This window comes from Cryptomeria japonica, chromosome 11 (genome assembly GCF_030272615.1).
Source record: "Cryptomeria japonica chromosome 11, Sugi_1.0, whole genome shotgun sequence".
In the NCBI taxonomy this organism is placed as follows: Eukaryota; Viridiplantae; Streptophyta; class Pinopsida; order Cupressales; family Cupressaceae; genus Cryptomeria; species Cryptomeria japonica.
The window spans coordinates 622,572,270-622,596,820 of NC_081415.1; the positions used below are offsets into that span (position 1 = coordinate 622,572,270).

General features: G+C 36.1%; 1 protein-coding gene across 3 annotated transcripts in view; it reads right to left on the reverse strand.

Annotated features, from left to right (window-relative positions):
* Positions 1 to 9,047: 9,047 nt before the first annotated feature.
* The window catches only part of LOC131063139 (ycf20-like protein), a 42,944-nt gene continuing 27,440 nt past the window's right edge, over positions 9,048 to 24,551 (reverse strand). For all 3 annotated transcript variants that reach the window (XM_057996905.2, XM_057996907.2, XM_057996906.2), the window contains 2 exons: positions 24,069 to 24,253; positions 9,048 to 9,579 (listed from right to left, as the gene is read on the reverse strand). In XM_057996905.2, the coding sequence (XP_057852888.1) occupies positions 9,138 to 9,579; positions 24,069 to 24,253 (627 nt within the window). In that variant the 3' untranslated portion in view covers positions 9,048 to 9,137. The remainder of the gene's footprint in view (positions 9,580 to 24,068; positions 24,254 to 24,551) is intronic.

Here is a 24,551-nt window from a genome sequence, read left to right on the forward strand (position 1 = left end):
TCAAGCCCACAATTCTCAACTGCATGGTTGGTTTTGAAGCATCTGTGACATCTAAAAGGAATACATTCATAATCCAAAGTTTGGACCCAGCTGCCAAAAGATCAATTAATGACGATTTCAGCTAGCAATCCCTTAGAAACATCTAGCTCAGCCAGAATATGAGCAAAAGTAGTACGATAAAGCCCATAAGAGTCATTATCCACCATAATGAAGCTCCCAATGGCATCACCGATTTCCTCAAAGAGAGAGTAAGCCCACAAGTGGAGAGGAAGGTTAGGAAGCCTAACCCAAACCAGGATTTTGTTGATCTTCTCTGAAAGCAAGTTAAAATCAGAGTGCCAAGGTTTGGCCAAGAGCGGCATATTATCTTTCTCATAGAAAAAGCTTTCACATAGGATTTTTCTTCTATCCTCAGCATTCTAAAATTTAGAAACAAAGAAACCTTTAACCATAGGGTATATGAGAACTGTACCATAAATGAGGGGATCCTAGTGTTGGGAAATCCATTTATGCAACTCCGGGAGGCTAGGCCAAATACCCTTGAATCTGCAAATAGAGATGTGCTCCATGAAAACCTTCACATTGTTCTCTATTTCCTATTCAGACTCCTTATTCACATTAACAGAGATGGCATAGGAGACAGGGATAAACCCTCTTCCATCCCCTCTGCATGAAGATGAAGGGGGGACCTTGTCTGGATTTCAAGCAGAGTCTAAGCAGGGGGGCCCAGCGGCCACCGACGCCCATGAGGGACCACCAACAGTAGTTCCAACTGTATCGGCCAGGAGATCAACAGTAGCAAGGGAGCGTCCAGTTCCATCCGTGTCGTCCGAGAGATCATTAGCCGCAGGGGAGCGTCTAGGGAAGCATCCAGAAGAGAAGGCGGGAGACTGCGGTAGGTTCAAAATCTCCATCGCGCGGGAGCAGAGGTGCGAAAAGAAGAAAATTCTTTTTCAGATGTAAGTTTATCAAGGAGAATAAAAGTCAAAAAACAATTGGTAACAATTTTGAGATGTAGACACTGAAGATGGAAGATATATTAATTCATCGAGATCTATGGAATGCTCTTTATGAGAATGTTTAAAAAATTCAAATATACTACTTTGGCCAATCAATATTTTGTTATAAATCATAAATTCAATGGTTGAAGGATATTGTGCCTGAAAAACTCTATTTTAATCAATGTCCATAAAGATATATCTAAAAAGAAAGTATGGAAGAAACTTGGAGAGATATCAAACCAAATCTTTAGGGAACAAAAATTTTGAGGAAGAAAATTTAATCCTTTAGAGTCTAAGAGGGTGGACGAATTGTAGACTACTCGAAAAAATTTAATATGTTGGTGGTTTAATTGGCATCCATTGTTGTAAAAATGGACAAGGAAAAGATATGTCGGATCATATTTTATTGTTTTCTTGCTTCATGGGAGACTCTCAATATGGCTATCGGGAGTACTTATGTTGTCTCTAAAGTTGAATATGTTGTGGGTTCTTTTGTTTCTAAAGAGATGAGGGAGACATTGATCACTGCTAAAAATGCCTTAAATGTTTGTAAATGACCTAACAGAACAGTAAAGAATGAGAAATATGATAAATAAGTTCAAGAGGACATCAAAATCTCCTAGAAAGTACAAAGCTATTTGTTAGAACTACGATAAGCCTAGATGCTTTCATAAGGAGTGAAAAAAAATGAAAAAAACAAAAACAAAATTTGATTCTAACTCTTAAGTTTGAGAAAGAAGATGGTGATGAATTCATTGCAACTTTGGCCACTCGTGCAAATAATGATACATGGTTATTTGACTCAAACGCATATTTCCATATGACCTTTAATAGAAATTGATTTTCTAAATATAAAGAATTTGATAGAGGTAAAGTGCACTTGGGTGATTATTCTTATTTAATTATTGTTGGTCATGGTATAATTATAATCAAGTTTTCTACAATGGAATAAAAGAGACTTGTAATGTGGTGCATATCCCTAGATTAGCACAAATTTTTTAATCTATATAAACTAATAGTGCAAGTGTGCAGGTAGTCATTTTCTATATAAGATGTTAGATGGTTAGATTTATAATGGTAATCATTATATATGAAATTTGGCACATTGTATAAACTTGATGCATACAATTTTAAGTCCAATAGTAATATTAAAAATAAGTCTATGGCTATTTTGTTGAAATGTGAGGATCATATTTTTCAACAGATGGTCATAACTTCTGAGCACCCAAGGGTGCTCTTTCTTTTGAATTGAAGTTACATATAGAGAAGACTTTTTTATGGCACCAGAGTTGAAATTTTTAGTCAATTTTAATAATTTAAAGCAATGGTTGTGTTGCAGACTGGGAAAATAAATTATTTGAAGATTGACAATAATTGTGAATTTTTCTCTAATGATTTTGATAGATTTTATAAAAATTGTGGCATTCTAATATTAAATATATATATTCTCCATAGTAAAGTGGAGTACCAAAATGAAGGAATAGGACACTGATGGAGAAGGTTAGGAGTAGGCTTAGTGGTGCTAGTCTAAAACAAAAAATTTGGGATGAAATTGCTGTCACTGCTTACTACATGATTAACAATTCTCTATGTCATTTTTTATTGCTAAAATACCTACCACAAGCCTTAACTAACAACTATTAAGATTTTTTATTGCAAGGCATATGCACATGTGCTAAAGAAGCAAATAAAATCGCAAAACAAGATTGTGAAATGTATTCCATTGGGTACAATTATGATGTAAAAAAGACAAATTTTCGAATCTTGTTCTCCAAAAAGCAATGTATAGTACAAATATTATTTTTAGAGAAATCAAGTTTTCTTCTATTACATTTTAGGTAAAACAAAGTGAATAGAAAGATGTGATTCAATTTTCTTTTACCCCTGAACAAATTGAATCAAAACCTCTTAGATAGACAAGAAATTCAAAGCTCATCTAACTCTAAATTTTTAGAAGAGGAAGAACCTCCAACTTAGCTTTTTACTTCACAAGGCATAGACAACCACGTGAAATATACTCACCTGATAATTAGAAATGTACTTTTGCTTTGAATATCAACATGGATGAATCCAAATTTGTAGAAGCATTAGGTATGGATGATGAAAATCTTGAAAAATTGTTATAGATTTACAGATGAAGAAATTATTGTATAGCAAACAGAAAAAAGACATAAAATTTAGTACCATTGCTTGAAAGATGAAAACATATTGCTTGCAAATGTGTGTTCAAAAATATATTGGTTCAAAAGGAGGTATTGAGAAGTACAAAGAATGATTGATTGTATAAGGTTACTCTTAGATTGAATGTGTTAATTAAAGTGACATATATTCTTCTTTTACAAAAATATTATCGTATAAATTTTTGTTTTTTGTTGTTGTGAAAACAACTTTCCTTCATGATGATTTGGAAGAAAATATTATAATACATCTACAACACTGTATGATTAAAAGTAAAAATAATTTGATATGTAAATTGAAGAATGGTTGTATGACATCAAGAAAAATCCTAAAATATGTATACAAAAAATTAGATGCATATATATTGAGTTCAGAATTTGAACATTTTATAGTACATCATTGTGTTTATTACAAATCTAATCATGATTATTTCGTGTTTATTGCATTATATATTGATATGTTATTTATTGGTAAAGATAAAAGAAAAAATATTTTAAAACTAAAGCCTCAACTTACAACTATATTTGAAATAAAATATCTTAATGCAACTAAACAAATGCACCTAAATAACTTATGTGCATTAAAATGATATTAACCTATAGTTAAAATAAAATTCACCATGGTTATGTTTATGATTGCATCGGCTTTATTTTCATGTCCATCAACTCGATATAAGACAAATTTTTGAATAAGCTTTTAAAGGAGAAAGTTTATATGGAACACATTGAATGTTACAAACAAAAAAGAAACAAGCAATTACTTTGGAGACTACATGAAACATTGTATAAACTAGTAGTCCTAACATTGTTTTATCAATAATCGATGTGTTCCTCTGGAACAAAAGTTATATCTATTGTAATGTCAATTCAAATGTTCACACAAGCATATTTGTGAGTCAATTGCAATATTAACTTTAAATGTTAGCGATGCTATTATTATAAGTGATAGATCTCAAAATATGAATTATGTTCAAAGTCTAAATGAACAATTAAATTTGGGATGACCAACTATGATGAAATTTACTATTATTTGGCCATTCAAATTTTAAGAGACGAGAGAGAAGAGACAAAATCATCATAATCAAGAGAAGTACAAAAATGCTCTGAAGTAGTTCTCTAATGGAATCTAGTAAGAAACTTTTGCATGAAATTTATCCCAATACGCAAGATTAAAAAAATGACTATTGTCCCATACTGTCGTGACTTCTTCACGCATCACCCCATTGCAAATGGGGACCCCCTTTTTGCTTGCTTTGCTTAGTTGCTTTAGTTGTGTGGGATTTTGATCCAACAACAACTCGGTCTCAAAATGGTCTCGATTGAAGAAATTAAAGCAAACTCCCAAAATTCTAAAATGAGAAACTTTGATCTAAGCAATTATCATTCATTGTGCTAAGGTGATAGAGTGAGAATCAACTTAGGTTGATAAGGAGTTCTAGAGGAGACCTTGCAGATTGACTTGAGTTGATGGGAAGTAAAAAATTTCCAGTTGTTGGTGTTGGAAATAAGCCACACCCGGACCGACGATGGACTGGTCCAAGAGGGGCCAGTAGCTCAATGGTAGAGCACTCCAATAGCATATGGAAGGTCCTAGGTTCGAGTCTTAGTTGGTCCATGTCTCAACATGGTATCAGAGCCACGTCCAGGCTAAGAGCCTCAAGCACACGAGAGGTGTGGCTTAAGGGGGGTGTTGGTGTTGGAAATAAGCCACACCCGGACTAACAATGGACTGATCCAAGAGGGGCCAGTAGCTCAGTGGTAGAGCACTCCAACAACGTATGGAAGGTCCTAGGCTCAAGTCCTAGATGGTCCATGTCTCAACACCAATCTCCAAGAAAAGGAAGAAAACAAGATCATAAAGGAAGTTGTCAATGTTGAATCCTAACAGAAGAAGTCAAAGACAAACACTACCTCCCCAATCACAAGTAGTTCCTCAAGGGGAGAGTTAGAAATGAATTGAACTTCAGTTGAAGAAGGCAACTTGGGAAATGAGCAAAGAATAGAACAACTTGTTTGTGTTCAAGACAGAACATCACCAATTCGGGATTGTATGGAAGAAGAAAGGATAATCATGATGGAAGATCTAGAAGGTCATAACTAAAACACAAGTGAGAATCAAGATGAAGTTGTCATTTCAACCTTGAAGGGAATCAGTAAAGATAGCAGATTGGAAGAAGGGGTGGAATTGTCTACAGTTCCTGATTGGCTAAAAGATAGAATGAAGAAGAAACCAGTTGTAAAAGTTCAACCTATTGGAGACATAGATGATTTCTTTGCAAGGATCAATCAAGCTAAGGAACAAAAGAAAGCAAAGAACTTCTTCCACATCTTCAAAGATGATTCAAGATCATGCATACTACAAGTAGAAATCTCTATGGTTGACAAGCCAAGAGATGAAATCACTACTACAGAGTATGAGGTAAAGACAATCGACATCGGGCACACAACTGAAGAACAAGAATTTCAAGAATTGGATGATACTTTCACATCAATTTGACAAAGGCTTCATAAAGAAAAAGAAAATAAAGATAAGGTAAAAGCAAAGAATGCAAGATTGAAGGAATACATACAAAGGCTAGTGAAGCCAATCAGATAGGAAGATGAAACATTTGTTCCACTTTCTTCCATTCCCCAAGAGTCATTTGAGAGCCTTGAAGCAATGAGAAACTTAAACCAAGGATTAAAGAGATGGATAGAAAGCATCTCAAAGCAAGTGGAATTTTTGCAAGAGGTGGCAAGAATATATAGTGAGGTGGTAATGTTTAGAGGAAGATTTCAAAGCATGGAAAATCAGTGGAAATACTTCCCAATGGCACAAGATAAGATGATTGTTCATGTTAAGGTGTTGCGATATATTCCTATTCAAGTATTGATACAAAGAGGTGTAAATGAAGAGGGTAACATTTATGACTTCCATCGTTAGCATATCTCTTTGATGGTGATAAAGACAACACTTGATAGGGCGAAAGGAGAGTGTGAAAAGATGGCGGAATTGGTTAAAGGAATTCAATCAAAGATCTTTGGATCATTGGAGGAGTTGTGAGGACAAGAAATGAATGAAGAAGATGGTTTGGATCTTGAAGAGTTAAAGAAAAAGGTAAAAGTGTCTACTTCCAAGGGTTGGAGTTCGTTCAAGAAAGTCAGTTGAATAATATTATTTCATTCATGATCTTCATAAGTCACCTCCAAAGAAGACAAACAAAGTGGGAGAAAACTCTTGAAGCTTGTTATGATCAGTTGAACATGGCAGATTTGCAGCTAGATGCTTTGCCAAGTGTCGCCACAGAGGAACTTGAGTTAATCATGCCCAGATTCATTGCATATGGAATTAGAGAAAGGGATAAAGGAAACAAAGTTCTAGAAGATAATGTTTTGGATAATTTGTTGTCATCCAAATTTCTCATTGGTTCTTGCTCTTCATTGTTAGTGATGAAGATAATGTTCCACCTTTGTTGCTTAGTATTTAGTAAAAATTTGTTGGAAACCCTAATTAAGGCTTAAGTGGTTTAATCTTGGCCCTTCATTCTTTTGGAGCTCTATATAAGCTACCATTTTTCATTTGTAACTAAGAAGAGAGACTTAAGAATTGTTGCTATTTTGCTGCTAGATAAATAAAGACATTGAAGTGTGGTGTTTCTATTCAATCTTTGGAGCATTTGCATGGTTGTTCATCTTCTCAATTCAAGCTTTAATTTTTGTTTAAGTATCTAAGTTGAATCATAGAATGTTGTGTATGATTCATGGTGAAACTCTTAATCTATACCACTAGCAGTTTGTTGATTGCAAATTCACCTTGTGTGGTCAACTGAAATTCTTGAATGTGCTAAAGTTCAAATGTTATTCAATGATTGATATGCATTCAATTAATGGTGTCTATGCTTGGTAACAATTTGAAAATTTATTTAATTTCCTTAGAAAATTGCATTAGCCTTTGTGGAGTTGTTCTTGTATGTCGAAGCAAAGCCTAGTAGAGTTTCACTAAAAGTCATCCTTCATCCTTGCATTCTTAGGCATAGTTTAATATCTCTCAATCCTCAACTTTTGTATTTTCTTTATTAAACATCTAGTAGTAGTAGTAAGAGAGCTATATTGCATATCATTCAAAAAACATTCCTTGAAAGTTAGATATCCATCCCTTAAGAAGTACGTAAAGCCCCTTGGAGTAACAACAATTACATTGACCAATTGAGCTTATCCACAAGTCGAGACCTGACAATAGAAACCTTGGAGTCTTCCAATTGATCACACAGTTTAGCATTTGGGAAGATTTTGCTCAAGAAAGGATAAGATACTTTGGTATTTTATTATGTGTTTGAAGTGTCTAAAAAACACATCTACACATACCTGATTGCAATTGGAAGTTTGAAGCATGCAACAAAGTCCATTAACTTTGGCATTCCACTTATTCTAAGCAAATTGAGCTAATTTTCAAATAATCCTTGACCTCAATATCGGATGATTGTCAAAAGAATTTTCAGATATTCTCAAACTATTGAACATAAGATTAAATTCAATGAGAGCTCAGAAGAATCTCACTCTTACTGGATATTGTGATGGAGATAGGGCAAGGAATATTGATAACCAAATATCAACTTCAGAGTACTGCTTCATTTTAAATGGAGGTGTAAATTTACAGACAAGAAAGAACTGACAATTCTCTTTCAAATGCTATTAGTACATTGCAACTCGTCAAATCATAAAGTAATAAATATTGTCGAGAAAATTGTTGCAACCTATCGATATTACTCAAACGTAACCTGCAGAGTTGAAACATCATGGTCAAAGTTGCATTGTATTATAGAATTCAAGGTTTCAAAGAACTAAGCACACTTAAGTGAAGTATCATATTCTTTGTGAACAAGTTGAAAAGAACATTGTGCAGATTGAATATTATGCAACAAGAAACGATGGTGGTGGCTACATTATAACAAACAAATTGCCAAAAGCTATGTTTGAGCTTTGTAAAAACGGATACCGTGCAACAATTTAGCTGAAAGATATTTGGTTAAATGGAAGGCTTATATATAGGAAAATGGTGTTGAAGTAGAAAAATAACCATTGTGCTCAAGAATTTTATTTTCAATGATACAGCACATGTAAAATGTGTTCTTAACGTGAGTTTAAATTGGAAAGGTAGAGGCAAAATAAGTTGAGTACTTTAGTAGGACTGTTCAACACTAATTTTAGTCCACAAGAAGTTAACCATTAAATAATGTGAATGGTTAATAAGATATTCCAAAATATATTTTAATCTAAGTGTCAATTCTTGCACAATATTCTATTTTTCCTGATCTGCATTTTCTGTTTGGTAATTTGTATAAACATCATAAGGAGTTTGTTCTTGGTCTTGCTGAACAGAACAGAGTCATAGCCAGACTCCCCAAAATGACCCCTCATAGCAGGTACTCCCCAAGTTTGATTTCTTGCACAATATTCTATTTTTTTCTGATCTGCATTTTCTTTTTGGTAATTTGTGTAACATCTTAAGGAGTTTGTTCTTGTTGCACACAACAGAGTCATGGGCAGATTCCCCAAAATGACACCTCATACCACGTACTCATAGCTATAACATAAAACCAACAGTAATTAACAAAAATAAAACAATAATTTAAAACTTGAAGGGAAAGGAGCGGTGCCTAAGATAAAACTGATTTGACTTACAAATTTTATTTTAAAACTTAAGTAAAGAAATCACATGACTAATGGAACAGCCTGGGTTTTTGGTCAACTTTATATACAACAATAGTACAATTCAAAGCATTAAATGAGTTTAAAAAAGAAAAAGGGGAACCCAGAAACATTTACATACAACGCACTGAAGCATCTGACACTTGTTCAAACACTGGTGGACAAATCATCATAACCCAAGGAAAGAAAAAAAAACTATGATATTATCGAAGCATGAATTCGGAATTGGAACTATTGAATGAATCAATTTTGACCACCTATGTAACACCATTTAGCTCCCAAGTTTAAAGGCATCCACAAAAAGGCCCAAGCAGACTCCTGCTTTCCAGAAGTTTACCATAACCACTAAAGACTGTAGTTTGCGTATAGGTATAGGGTTTCTATACATTAGTATACCAATGCCCTCAATTGCAGCAACTACAATACCAGCAACCAAAACATCCCAATCACCTGTTTGTCCTATAATTGTAGCCAAAGCATTTGCTGTATAATAACCTAAGAGTAGAAGAAATGTTTTCATTGGAAAATTGCTTCGGGCTCCATTAATTTTATTTAAGAGTCGACTTCCACTAGCTTGAATTATTCTACCCAAGCGAGTACTTCCAAGGCCTGTTCTGGGAATATCTTCATTGACTGTGCCCTCATTTCTGTCTGAATTTGCTCCTGTATCTAAAACAAAACTTACCTGGCGAGCTCCTCTCTTTGAACTGTCACTGCATAGAAACAAACAAAAAATAGCTTCAGCACTATATTACCAGTTTTGAAACAACCAATCACCTTCTAAAAGATGCACAATGCTGAGTCGAACAAAAATCATTGGGAAACAGACTGGAAGACTTGTTGTCCAAGACATTGCCAAATTTCACCCTGTAATATTTTCTGAAACAAATGATAAATCATGCATTTGTATAACTTAAATATATTTAAAACCACAATGCAAAATCTCATTATTCAGTTATCATGAATCAAAACAAAAACTGGTGAAAATCTGCAATTCATGTGTGTTTTAGATCTATAAATAAGGAAATGTTTCTCAAACAAATGTAAATCACAGTTCCACCACAAAATCAACTGAAATTTTAGTACAAAATAAAACCAAAGAAAAGAAACCATCCATATCAAACGGGGGACTGGCAAATATGACATAAATTTCAGCACGGCCAAGGCCAGAAAATAACAAATTTTTCATCTGAAACATCATTTCTTAATAGCTTTTCTATTTCAACTGGCAAATGTTTAGGAATCCCTTATCTATGGTTCTGCATCTCTGACATGTACGAGACAAATCCCCAGTGTTTTACAGGTATCTGGTGATGACTGAGACACAACCTTGTATCCTCAAAACACAGGAAACATAGGGGCCACATCCCTGTGACCAAGGGACACACTGTATAAAATACTAGATTTAAAAGAAAATTTTCACCAAGTGATTCAATTATAAACTCTCTAATTTGATTTTGAAAACTTACTTTCATAATTCCACTTGCTCTATTACTGTGTTAGGAAATGATTTGATCATTTTTAAAATGGTGTCAGCAAAGGATTATGTGCCGGTGTATTTTGGAAAGAAAGGAAATCAATTTGAAAAGTGTATACTTAATCAAGACAAAGTTTGAGAGAAGACATTCTTGTTTATCCATTGTTTACCCGTGCTTGTTTGTCTATCATTGGAAATTGGGCAGAATTCCCCTAATTTCTATAGCTAATTAATGGACGAAAACCCCTGAACTAGTCATGATAGTCTCACACAGGGATTGTATTTGGTCTTCACTGATTTGTTGTTTGGCCAGCTCCTACAGCACCTGTTTGTCTAAATATTTAGATGCCTCCCTTAGTACCTAGGAATTGTAATTCTGGTTGTTGTAGGTTGCTATATCTCTGATAATAATATCGCTACCGTTATTCTTGAAAGTTCTGGCAAACTAAATTGTCTGTAAATGTAATTCTTCGGAGTAATAAGAGGATTAACCAATTACCGATTGTGTTCATTGATCATTTTGCGAAGGTTTATCATTCACTTCTGCATGTACAATTAAGTATATTATTTATTGCAATAGATCTGATTTGAAATAATATTTAATAATTGGTATCTTGTAGAGTTAATTAGAAATATACAATATCCCTAATATGGCATAGGTATCAGAGTTAAGTCCATGCCCCACTCCCCACTTGGAATCAAGGGCCAACATATTTTGGTGAAAAGTGGATACACAAGATGGCAAATAGATGGGGGCACAAATTTACAGAGGAAGAAAAGGCTGGAGCTATGTTTGAACCTGTGATCAATTTGAATGCAGGCAAGAGAGAAATGGCTCAAACATTAAACAAGAAAACAATCAAGAATAGATACCCCATTCTGGATGAATTGATAGACGAGTTACATGAACTGTATACTTCTCAAGGATTGATATGCATTCAAGGTACCATTAGATCTAAATGAGGAATGAAGATGTTCATAAGATTGCTTTTAAATGTCACCACTTTCACTTTAAATTCTTAGACATGCTCTTTGGCTTGACTAATGCTCCTACAACATTTCAATCATGCATGAATAAGGTATTCAGCAAACAATTAAGAAAGTCTGTCTTGGTTTTCTTTGACGATATCCTAATATACAGTAAAACTTGGGAAGAGCACTTGAAGCAGCACTCATTCTTTGTTAAACAATCAAAAGTGCAAATTTCGGCTTGAGGAGATTTTGTAGTTGAGTCATGTCATCAATGAACACAGGGTCCAAGTGGACCAGCAAAAGATTTTAAGGATTAGCCATCCCCTAAGAATGTCTCACAGTTAAAAGAATTCCTAGGGTTATGTATCTACTGTAAAAGGTTTGTAAAAGGATTCTTTTAGCTCAGTATCACTCATATATCTGACTAAGAAGGGAGCATTTAAGTGGATAAATGCTGATGATGGTTCACGGAGTGTGACCCAAAATGTTGATCCAAAAGTTCAGACACAATCAAATCCAGAAACAAGAAATAATTTTTGATATGGATTGTGGAAATCTATTTGCACTAATGGATAAATGCTACCAAGCAGACTTTCAACAAACTAAAAAAGTAATGTGTTCATGTCTAATGCTTGTTGTCCCAAATTTTACACTGCCACTTATGTTGGAATGTGATGCTTCTAGTGAAGGCATTGGAGTTGTTTTGATGCAACAACAGCATCCCATTGCTTTTGAAATTGGGACTAACAAAGGCAGAAAAGAAGTTTTATCTTTACGATAAGGAGATGCTAGCAATGATGCATGCCTTAGTGAAGTTTGTGGTTAATACTAATCACAGCAATCTTAAGAATTTCCTCAATTAGAACAACCTGAATGATAGACAACACAAGTGGGTAAACAAATTGCATCACTGGTATCATATCTAAATATGCCAAGAATGATTTTGCTACTAAGCTATCGGATGAAAGAGTAGAAGATGGCAAGTTCAAAGTGATGGGGGAGCTAATTCTGCATAAAAAGATGACATATTTGATCCCAGAATCAAAGATGAAGGAAAAGTTTTTAAGAGACATGCATGATACTCCATTGCCTAGGCATCTAGGTTATTTTAAGGCATACAAATATATCATAGAGAGATTCTCCTGGAAAGGAATGAAAGGGGATGTGGTCAAGCATATTCATGTTGCCAACAAAACAATGCAGAGCAAATCTATCCCACAGGCCTAATTCAGTCATTACCCATTTTTAAGAAAAAATAGGAAAGTATATCTATAGACTTTAACATTAGGTTACAAAAGATAAATGGTAAAGACTGCATCTTTGTTGTCGTGGATAGACTCACCAAGTATGCACATTTTTATGCCATATCCTCTTATTTGAAGGCTTCCCAAATTGCTGATTTATTCTTCAAGGAGGTTTCCAAATATATGGGTTACCTAAGAACATTGTTAGTGGCAGCAACAACGGATTTTTGAGTCACTTTTGGCAAGAATTGTTTCATTTGGCAGGAACAAAGCTCAACGCTAGCATGAGTTATCTCCCCCAGATGAATGGGCAAATTAAAATTCTCAACGAATGGATCAAAGGGTACATAAGAAGTTACATTCATAGGCAACAAACAGCTTGAGTCAAGTGGTTACATTTGAGAGATCACTGTCATAACACCTCCTACTGTATGGCCATAGGTATGTCATCTTTCATGGCTTTGTCTGGATATAATGCTCAAACCTTTGTGGATCTTGCAATCATAAAAACAAGGTGCCCAGAGCAACAGATATGATCAAGCAAAGTCAAGAGGTATTGAAATCCCCCAAGGACCATCTTCAACGTGTCCAAAACCAACAGAAACTCTATGATGACCAGCAACGTACTAAAAGAGTGTTTAAAGTTGGAGAGATTGTTCACCTAAGGCTGAAACCCTATAGCCATCCTTAATTGAAGAATAAAGGAGCATAAAAGTTGAAACCCAAATTCTTTGGTCCCTACAAGATTATAAGAAAGATAGGAAAAGTAGCCAATGAACAAGAGCTACCCAAAAACAATGAAATCCACAACATCTTCCATGTTTCTTGTCTTAAAAGGCATTGGGGCAGCACATTACTGCCGTCCAAAGCCTTGCCACATTTGCATGATGAAGGAAGACTCATTTTGACACCAAAAGCTATCACTGATACTCAAGAAAGAAAGTTGAGGAATAGAACCATTAGCGAGTAGTTGGTGAGGTGGAAGAATCTACCAACTGAAGATGCTACATGAGAAGGAGCCAACATCTTGAAGCAACCAAATTTGGATTGCTCAAGGGCAAGCAATCTCAGGGAATGAGGACTATCATGTCCCCTTTTCCCACAAGATTCTGGATTAATCCATAAGCCTTATTTTAATTTCTCATGGGCTTACAAAAAGTAACATAGAGAAATGTAAGTGTTTAAATTGGGCATCTAGATTATAGGGCCGCTAGTGTTAAGTAGCAAGTTAAAACATTTTAAAAATAATGTCAGCAAGTATTGTGTATGGGTGTATGTTCAAGGAAAGGAAAAGAAATTGAAACTTGCACATTTAATCAAGATACGTTTTGAGAGAAGGCATGCTTGTTAATCCATTGATTTCAATCGAATAAATTGGATATCTTGTCTGTCTGTTATTGGAGATTGGAGGATAGAAACCCCCTGATTTCCATTGCTAGTTAGCGGATGAATACTACTGAACCAACCTCAACAACCTCACACAAAGCTTGTATTTGGGATTCACTGATTTGCTGTTCAAGTGGCTCCTACAGTGCCTGTTTTTCTGAATATTTAGGCGTCTCTCTTAGCACCTAGGAATTGTGGTTCTGATTGTTATAGATTGCTATATCTCTAATAATAATATTGCTACTACCGTTGTTCTTAAAAGTTCTAGCAAACTGAATTGTCTATAAATGTAATTCTTCGTTGTAATAAGAGGATTAACTAGTTATTGCAAACTGCTGTGTTGATTGATCATTATGCAAGGGTTTATCATTCATTTTTGCATATGTTGTTAAGTATATTATCTGTTGCAGTAAATGTAATTTGAAATAAGATTTAATCATTGGGATCCCATGGAGTTAAATCTATGTTACCCCGAGTTTCCGAGACGGGGACATGTTGTGACCTTTTCACACATCGTCCCATTGCTAACGGGGACCCCCTCTTTGCTAGCTTCCTGCGTTGTTAGGTTAGGGTTTTGGCTGCTTAGTGGGCAATTTTGCATTTCCCGTGCCCGAGTCTCAGAGTTTTGATCATGCCTAGTGCCGTCTAGGGTTTTTGAAGTGTTAGGATCAAGTTGCAAAAGATGATATTTTAATGATCCTAAGTTTTGCTAAGTGTTCGACCTATTGAACGTTAACGTGTTTTTAAACACGCGCATCAAGTGATTTTAAAGTGCCAAGATATTCACAGACCTTTTGGAGTTGTTTTCTCGCTCCTAAGGTAATATTTAAGTTGGTTTTGCACTTTATTCCAATATTTTCCTAGCGTTTCGCTCATATTTTTGGAAAATTAGTATAAGTCCAGTTAAATTTAAAGTTGTTGAGTGATTTTGAGTGGTTAAAATGATAAAATCCTAAGGGAAATCCTTATTCCAAGGGTTAAAGGGTCAAAATCCATGCTAGAGGTGATTTTCCCCTCACATTCCAGACTACCCAACCCATTCCCCCACTCAAAATCCATACTACAAATGGGTTTCCCCTGGAGTCCATACTGGCCACTAATTTCCCCCACTGTTTATCCACACCTGGAGCGATTTTCCCCTTGAAATGTTAAAATTTGGCTAAGTGTCAGGATTTATCCAGACTACCATCGAATTTCCCCTGGGAGTGCGGACTGGAGTGCAAGGATAATAGGATTTTTGTGACAACTAAGTGAAGATTTTTGTCAGGATTTTTATCCAGACAGAGGTCGATTTTCCCCTGAGCATTTTTGTAAGGATTTTTGTCCGGATTTTTATCTAGACAGGGATCTATTTTCCACTGGGAACATTATGAAGAGTTTTGAGTCCGGATTTTTATCTAGACTGAGGTCGAATTTCCACCAGGGAGGTATTTTTTCAAGTTAAGTGAGTTTTGAATGTGGATTTTTGTCTAGACACTCATCGAATTTCCCCTGGGGGGTGATTTTTGCAAATTGAGTGCATTTTGGTCTGGATTTTTGTCCAAACTCATATCGATTTTCCCCTGGGATGGTTTTTATGTGTATTTTGATGAAATTGAGCATAGATTTTTGTCCAAGCATGGGTCGAATTTCCCCTATGGGGCAAATTTTGACACTTGGTGATTTTTGAAGAGATTTTTTTAATCCCAACCTATAGCGATTTTTCCCTGGAGGCTTTATTTTGGATTTAAATTGAAATATTTTAATAAAAAGCCCCATTTTTTATTGCTTTTAAATGATTATTAAATGATTATTTAAAATTTAAAAGCAAATTTAATAACTTGCAATAATTATTAAATGTTTGAACCTTCTAGAAGCAAGTTAGGGTTTCACCAAGCAAGTATTTATACAAGTGTTTTTTATCCTACATTGCTTGTGTGGTGAAAGTGAAAGATGAAAGCAACTATATGAGAGGAACTTCAGCATTATTTTATTATTATTTCTGCCAGGTGTCTCCATGAAAGCGATTTTTCTCCAAGTTGGGCGAATTTTTAGCAAGGCATTTTTGTTAAGTGTGGGATTGAGGATTTATTTTCCTCCATTTTTTCCAGCTTGCTGATTTATTCCTCCTTGGCTGCCATTAAAGACCAGTTTCAGATTTTCGATTTTGCTAAGTTTGGCAATTTTTTCCAAATTTAGCATTTTTGGGTGAAAGTTGGCAAATTCATGATTGGAAACTTGGGCGATTTTTCCTCCACCATTTTTGCTGTTGTTCAGACCTTCATTGCTGCAGATTGCTGCCATTAACAACAATTTTCAGAATTTTAAAATTTTCAATTTTTGCTAAGGCAGGCAAATTTTTTGTGTTTGGGGTATCCGACCCCAACTTGGGCGATTTTTCCAAATTGCTGCCATCCTTCATTGTTGCAGATCAGAGCTACCATTGACATCAAATTTTCAGAATTCTATTTTGGCGCTAGACTTGGGGAAAATTCGATTTTGCTTGGGAGGTGTTTTGGTGCCATGTTTTGATGATTTTCATGCATGTTTGGTGGCTGCCATCACTTCCAGCCTGCTGATTCGCTTCAGATCTGAGGTTTGCTTTAGATTTTGACCTCCATTAATGGCTGCCATTAATTTTCAGACTTAAGTTTTTTGCCCAGCCAATTCCAACTTAAACATTTAGCATTCGGAGGCATTTTATGGAGTTTTCTGTGCACTTTTTAGACCATCATATCGCTGTTGCAGGTCTGAAACTCCATTGTTAGGCGGTTGTCCTCAGAAATTTTCATTTCTAGCCACCTAACCAACTTTGGCGAATTTGCTTGGGGTTGTTTCCTTAGCAATTTTTCATCATTTTCAAGGATTTAAACCACTTTGCAAGGTGCTGGTAAGTCTGAAGTGTTCGATTTTCAGACTTGTCCTCAGAAAACTAAATTTTTACCAGCCATACTTACATTCCAGAAAATGATTGTTTTCATCAACAAAACTGATTTTTATTGATTTTATGCACATTTTGAAGATTACAACATGTTTTTGAAAGTCTGATTTTTCAGGTTGTCTTCAAAATTTTGACCTCCATTGTTGACTGCAGAAGGTGTCTTCAGACATTCACCGTGTGAAAACACAACCTTTCACACCTTTCCTTAGTCATCATCAATCCGATATACTCCTTTGCATTCTTTGCTTGCATATTTTCTAAGCATAAGGAGGTATAAATGAATTTTATGGAAGGCTTCCATGCCTTAGTGTTGTCACACTTTAAACGTAATTGCTAAAATTTACCAAGTGTATGGATTATTTTCCTAACTCCATGCTCTAAATTAGCTAAATCTTTAGAAAGTCAGGAATTTTATTACAAGTATTTACTTTTATCCTAGGACTAACTTCCAGCTTCATACAGGTGCGGTGTCAAAATTAGGATACAAGGAAAGGAAAGAGCTATTGAAGACGTTGGAGACTGTATTTTATCCAGAGTTTAAGATTTCATCCAGATGGAAGATCACTGATACCAACATGCATTTCCTAGACTTCGACCAGATGCAGCGTCGGATGTTCGGATCCAGAGATAAGGTTCCTTCTCCAGCATATGCGAATATTATGAAGAGTGGCATTTTCCATGCCGCTGGGTTTCCACAATCCATACAGTGCAGTGAGTTGATCCTGGAGTGTGCACGATGTTACGATCCACTCACAAGAATGATCAAGAGTCCCAAGGGCGTTGTCATCGCCTATCTTGCTGAGGATGCCATTGCTGAGGTGTTCGGAATTCCACGCAGTACAGATATGAAGGATGTGACCAAGGAAGATTATGCAGACAGATACACGAAGAAGATGGGTGTATGCAAGAGTTTAATTAAGAAAGAGTGGATGATTGAACCTAGGAATCATCATTCCAAGGCTCCCAAGACACTTATGTGCGTAGATTTTAAGGAGGAATATAGTGATTTGATATTCCTACTCAACAGAGTGATGGGAATGACGCAGGGAGCAATATTTCATGGATGGATGTTCTACTTCATCCAAGATTGTCTTAGAGGAACACTAGTGAATTGGTCCAAGATCATAAGCGACAATCTAGATTTCCAGTTGAGGAATGTAGAGCAGTCCAAGTCATTCGCCATGACTTCCTACCTGGTATACCTGCTTGCACGGTTCGTTTCATACAGAGGATTAATATGCAAAGGTGAAGTCGAGAATGGGCAAAGACAATTTAAGAGTTATGAATGCTACCCCCAGTTGAGTATGCACAGAATTGAAGACTATAAGAGAGTGAATGATGCATTCACTATGTACATCACGCGGATGCTGCAGGGCAGATCCACAGAAGATTGTCCAAGGAGGCAACAGAGTTAATAGAAAAATATGGATCTCGGTATATACAGTTCCCCACTTTCACATACCTCAGGATTCATGGGTTTCAATCTGAACCCTATAGACTTCCTAGGTATCCTACCGACAGAATGATATTGTTGGAAGTGGTGAGACAGCTTCTAGAGTTCGATGTTATCCAGAGAGAGAAGCATAGGATAGGAATGACATTCCCTATTTCAATTGGGAAGACGTCAGAGGTCTGCCAATCCGCCATAGCTGCCAGCACTGCAGGTGAGGAGATTGCATTCTACAGATTTGCTACCTACAAGAAAAGAGAAAGGTTCGATCTAGACAAGAAGGCCGGAAGGATCAGAGGAGAGAAGTTCACTCATAAGGTTGACATAGAAGATTATTGGGCTAACCTGATGGACGAGCAAGCAATGAAGAGAAGAATGTGGTCCAGAATGTCAGTGGATTTCATGAGGAAGTGTGGACTTTTCCTCATCCCTGATCAGGTATTAGATGATAGAGATCATACACACCCACATTATGAGAATGAAATGAAGAAGGCAATCCTATTGCCAAATTAGTCAGAGTCAAGAAATTGACCTGAATGTATTGATGAGAGAGGTCTTGAATTTCTCCCGCACATGGATAGATATGCAGATGAACAGATTAGTTGACATGGGTGTTCCCTTCACTTATGAAAGGATGAAGCCGGAAGAGTCTACTTCCGAGGATGATCGGAGGACTGTCAGTGATGTCAGGATTCATGCAGACGAAGAGAGTCAAGCTCCCAAGAGAAGGAAGAACATGCCTGGAGAAGTCAAGGCTAGAGGGAAGAAGATTGAGGATGTGATGAAGAGACAGAAGACTATCATTCCTCCACTCATCATTCCTTCACCCCCTCCCAGTGTCTCATCAATCGAAGTGATTGAAGTATCAGAACAGAATAAGGAGATTCAGCAGTGTTCCAACACAGTGATACTACTAGAGAATACTCAGGAATTTCATGCCACAGCAACATCTGCACCTCCTGATGAGAATGATGACCAGCCGGGATCCCCTACTATCCTTTTGGAAGTTAGCTTGGGAAATGAAGTATATGATTGGACTAAGGATAATCCTGATGATAATGAGGATGTTATCTCGGCATTGAAAGGACTTGATCGAGAAATATGTCTTGATGATGGTATGGAGATGACCGCTATTCCTGAATGGTTGAGGAGAAGCATGGAGAAAAGTAAACAAATGATAGAGGTACAGCCTATTGATGATATTGATTATTACCTAGCTAGGAGTGCTAAGAATAAGGAGCCCAAGAGAGCGGAGATTTTGTTGCACATAGCTAGAGATGAGACAGGAATGCGGATTGCGCAGATTGTTGTTCCTAGAGCCGGCATGATAGCGGACACTGCTACTCCCATGGATTTCCAGATCACTTAAGTTGCCCTTGGTCATCCATCCGCAGGGCAGGAATTCCAAGAGATTGGTGACAACCTCCAAGCAATCAATGCAAAGTTAGACACAGCGATTGCGAAGAATGAAAGGTACAAAGAAGAAAATATTAGACTCAAAGAGTATATTGCAGGGACAAGGTGTGGAGATCCCACCCTTATTTCCCCTATTGCAGTTGACCATGGAATACATTCACACTGCGAGGTAGTGAGAGGTACACACTCAGAGGTGGAAAAGTGGATTGAAAGCACAAGGAAGCAGGCAGATGATTTCCTTACTCAATTTGTCCAAGCATATGATAAGACAACAACGCTTGTATTCAGAATCCAGTATTTGGAGGGAGTTTGGGAAGAATTCCGGCCTATCCAAGAGAAGACTATTCCACGCCTCCTGGCATTGAAGAAGGTTCCTAATTCCACCTTGGTCAACGAGAACATTGTGCACAGTGGAGACATATATAATTTCCATGGCTGGTATTGCACTAGCCTTGAAGAAATCAGCTTATGAGAACGCCCAATCGAGTTGTATGGAGATGGAAGGATTAATTCAAGACATTCAGATGAAAATCCTTGCCTCGATTGAGGAATTATTGGGTGTTGATGTTAGTGATGCTAGTGGTTTACACTTAGCCGAATTAAGAGACAAGATGAAATTTATGTATTTTTGCCAGTTGGATTCTTTGTAGAAGAGTCAGATAGATGACTTGGTCTCTTTGTTGATTCATGTTCATAATTCGCAGAAGCTCATGCCTGAATGGGAGAACACTTTGAATGCTTGCTCGGATTCATTGGATGTGATTGATTTACAGCAGGATACCTTGCCTAGCATTTCCATGGAGTTAGATTCAGTATTGGCTAGATTCTTGGAGTATGCTAGGAGAGAGAGAGATGCAGGGAGGAATCTTTTAGAAGATTCCCTATATGATGACTAGGTATCTTTTCATTGGGCCATATGTTGGTGGCACCATTTTTTATGTGACCCTAATTAGGGCAATTCTAGGGTTTTGTTGGCATGATCTCAGCCGTTGATCTTAGATCAATCTGGGCCATCCATTTTGTAAGAGACTCTATATATGCCCCCTTGTCTCTCATTTGTAAGAGAGAGTTTTTGTAGAATTGTTGGTATATGCTACAGCTATTTGAATCCTAATCATTGTTCAATTGTTGGTGATTTTGCTCTTCAAATGTTGTATTTGCATTCATGGTTCTCAATTCCTCCAAGTTAGATTAGAATTTATTTTCATGTATGTTAGATTGAGTGGAAGATTTGTTGAATTTATTTGTGTGGAATCCTTAATCCATACCACTAGCCTCTTTCCGCTAGTAAGTGCGCCTTGTGTGGTCAACTAGAGTTTGAGTAAGCATAACTTCAACTATTATGCGTCTGTTGACAAGCATCAACTTGGATGGTGTCTTCGTTTGATGGTGATAGTCTGAAAATCATTAAATATACCTTAGATGATTGCACTAAGCTTGTGTCAATACCTGATTGGTTTGATTCCATTAAATCCATTCATCATTTCCTACATTCCTAGGATTAGAATGGATTTCCTAAACCCTATTCTTTTTTCCCCTTTTTTAGTAGGAAGTAAATCCAAAGCCTTATTGATAAATCTTAAGTTGTCAGCACACCTATTCCGCAGCATTCATGATAATCCAAACATTTGCGTAAGTCCCCAAAGTGAAACACAACAATTCACATCAACCACTGAACTTACCCACTCGTCAAGACCTGACATGTAGAAACCTTGGAATCACATTAGTTGATCTCATTCTTAGCATCTGAGGTGATTTTGTTCGAGGGTAAATTACCTTGGTACTTTATTCTAAAATGTTTTGTGCATAAAAAACACATCAATAGGACGGCAGGGGACGGCGGGACGAGTTTCCAGGATGGCAAATTTTTTTGCCAATTTTGGGGACAGCGGGGGGACGGCAAAGGGGACGGCTATATAAAATATAGGGAAAATTTAAAATATATAGTGAAATTTTAAATGTTCATATGAAAATAGATAAAGCATGTATATATACATTATATTCACATGAAAACATGGATAAAGCAGGTATATGTACATTATAGAACCTTAACATACCACATTTGTGTTCAAAATTCATTGTCAATACTCAATATGCATTCATAATGCAGAATTTATTGTCAATACTCAATATGCATTCATAATGCAGAATTTATTGTCAATATGCCAACACTTGTTTGCATGTAGTTCATTGTTTCTTTGTGGTTGAAGGATATTTTGATAGTCTTCCATTTCTATTATGACCTACAACCACTTCTTTATGCACTACAAAGTTTTGGATGTTTGCGAAATTCTATACCAAGCCGTTATTCATATTTCTGAGTGCTTTTGGCTATGATTCAGACCTGTTTACCTTTCATAATTGTGAAAAGTCCAATATTGCAGACCAACAACCACTTTTTTACGCACTACTGTGTTCCAAGTGTTTGTAAAATTTATTACCAGGCTGCTGCTCATTATTTCTAAGTGCTTTTGGAAGTGATTCAGACATGTTTACCCATCATATTAGTGAAAATCCAATTTTATAGACCTATAATAAAATTAAAAAAACGTTTTTTTGAGCATTTGAGTCTTTTTTTGTTTTTTAAATGTGCTGGGAAAAGGGGGATGGCTGGCCGTCCCCGGGACGGTTAGGGGACGGGGGGACGTCCCCTTTGAGAGTCACTGCCGTCCCCAAGTTTCCGGGACATTTCCCACAAATTTTGCATTTTTGGGGACAGTGGGGGGACATCCCCTAGCCGTCCCCAAGTCCCTAAAACGTCCCTGGTACGGGGACGGGGCATTTTAGCCCGGGGACGCATCTCTGGGTTACGTAGGAAATATACAATATCTCTAGTCAGGGATCTTGCAAAGCAAGAACAAACACACAAACACAGTTGTACTTGTCCCTATCTCCATCCCCATTTCCAAATATGAGATCAAAGCTCTACTTTTAACATCTATTTTTAGCTTCTCAGAATTTTCTGTCATCCGTTCTTTAGTGCTTATAATACTTTTTGATGGTCATGTAGGGTAAAGTACAAAAGTTTTCCAAATCAAATCTGCGATTTTATAGCTAAATCACATGGTGAAGATTTCTTTATATCTGGTATTTTATACAGTGCATCCTATATTTATGCATACTTGTACATGTGTGTGTGTATTCAGATGAATAAAGATGATTGAAAGATTTACAAATGAAAATTCAAATAAATGAATCAATATTATACGCCATGAAAAATCTGAACATGCACACATACCTATATTATAGTACAATAAATGAAAGGTTGGGAGATATTTTAGAAGCCCTTGGTTTCAGTAAAGTTTCTATGAGAAATTGCTGGTTGTATACTTCGAAATGTCCACAACCATTATTGCTGTAGACTTTATTGTATGTAATAATACTACTAATATAGTCAGCAATAGTTGAATAGCCTTCAACTCTAAAAGAATTAGTCCCTGATGACCATAGAGAGATTGTTTTTCATATATTTGAAATTTGTGTTAATTTACAAAAAATTGAAAATGAAAATCAGTTAGCATTCTAGATTATCACTATAAGCTACTAACATGAAGTACTTCTCTTCCCCATATGGATCAACTGATAAAAGCTTCCATACACAGAAATCTTAATCCTTCTTGTTACTAGCAATTTGGGCTTCAATGGAGAAAATTCTCTGCTACAAAACATGTCATAAAGTTTTGAGCAAAAATCAGAAAAGCACGTGTCTATTATTCTTCTTTTTTGGTTCCTGTAGCTTTCTTCAACCAGTTGCTTGCACAACAACAAAAAATCCATGTCTTTCTTTTTTACATTTTTAATAAACTTCATAGAAAAATCCAAAAAAGTCCTAATTTTCAAAGGAAGTTTCCAAGTGATGTATTGATGCATCAGCTGAAGTCCTCTAAATATCTGGAGACATTCCCAAGTGTGTTTCCAAGATGGGTGACAGGTATCAGGGGCCATGCTGCAAGTTCCCAGGTAACTGTGCTTGGTTTAAGACACTAAAGAGAAACAGAGTAAAGCCTTGGATCTAGTATGCTTACTTTATCATATCGCTAATGAAGTGATGAAAAGTAACAGTGGAAAGGCAGAAATGTAAAGGAAATAAAATGTTTGAAATTTGAATATTCAAAACAACGATAGAGTTATTTGTATTTTGTCATTTCATTCCTCATCCAATGGACTAGAGCAAAGAAAAATGGTCCAACACATCATGAAGCATTGAAGAAAGGGTCCAGAGTATCGTGAAGAAATATTACATCAGTGTGCGTACCAATAAATGTGTTTTTAATTTTCATAGCATAGAAATGTTAAAAAAGAAGTGTGATGATACAGAATATTATAATTTTCCATACCCCTTATTTCTAAATGGTGGTGTGGAAGCAATCCTGAAATGGATAAAACCTTTCCATGTAGAATTAGCTTTCCTTGAGTTCCAGCTACAAACAGTACTTTCTGCCACTGATGGACTTGGGTATCGTAAAGGATCAGGATTTCTCACTAATGATTGGGTAATCTTAATTGCCATGTTATTTAAAACCTGCAGTAGAAACAAGGGACACTTCATAACGGATCAGAAAGCTTTAAAATTTTAAACTGCTCTAAAAATTTTGTACTTTAGCAGTATATAAATAATTTCAACCTCAGCCAAGCTTGATGAATATGACAAATTAAATCAGATTTTTGTTTGAGTCTTGTCAAATTTACTTGTTTTAGACCCTGTATATATGATGTAATCTCTCCCAAACTCAAAATGGAAAAATTATTTAAGTTGAAAAGGGATTAAAAGCTTTTTAGGAGAGACAAAGCCAAATGGACTTCTTCCAAACAAAGTCATT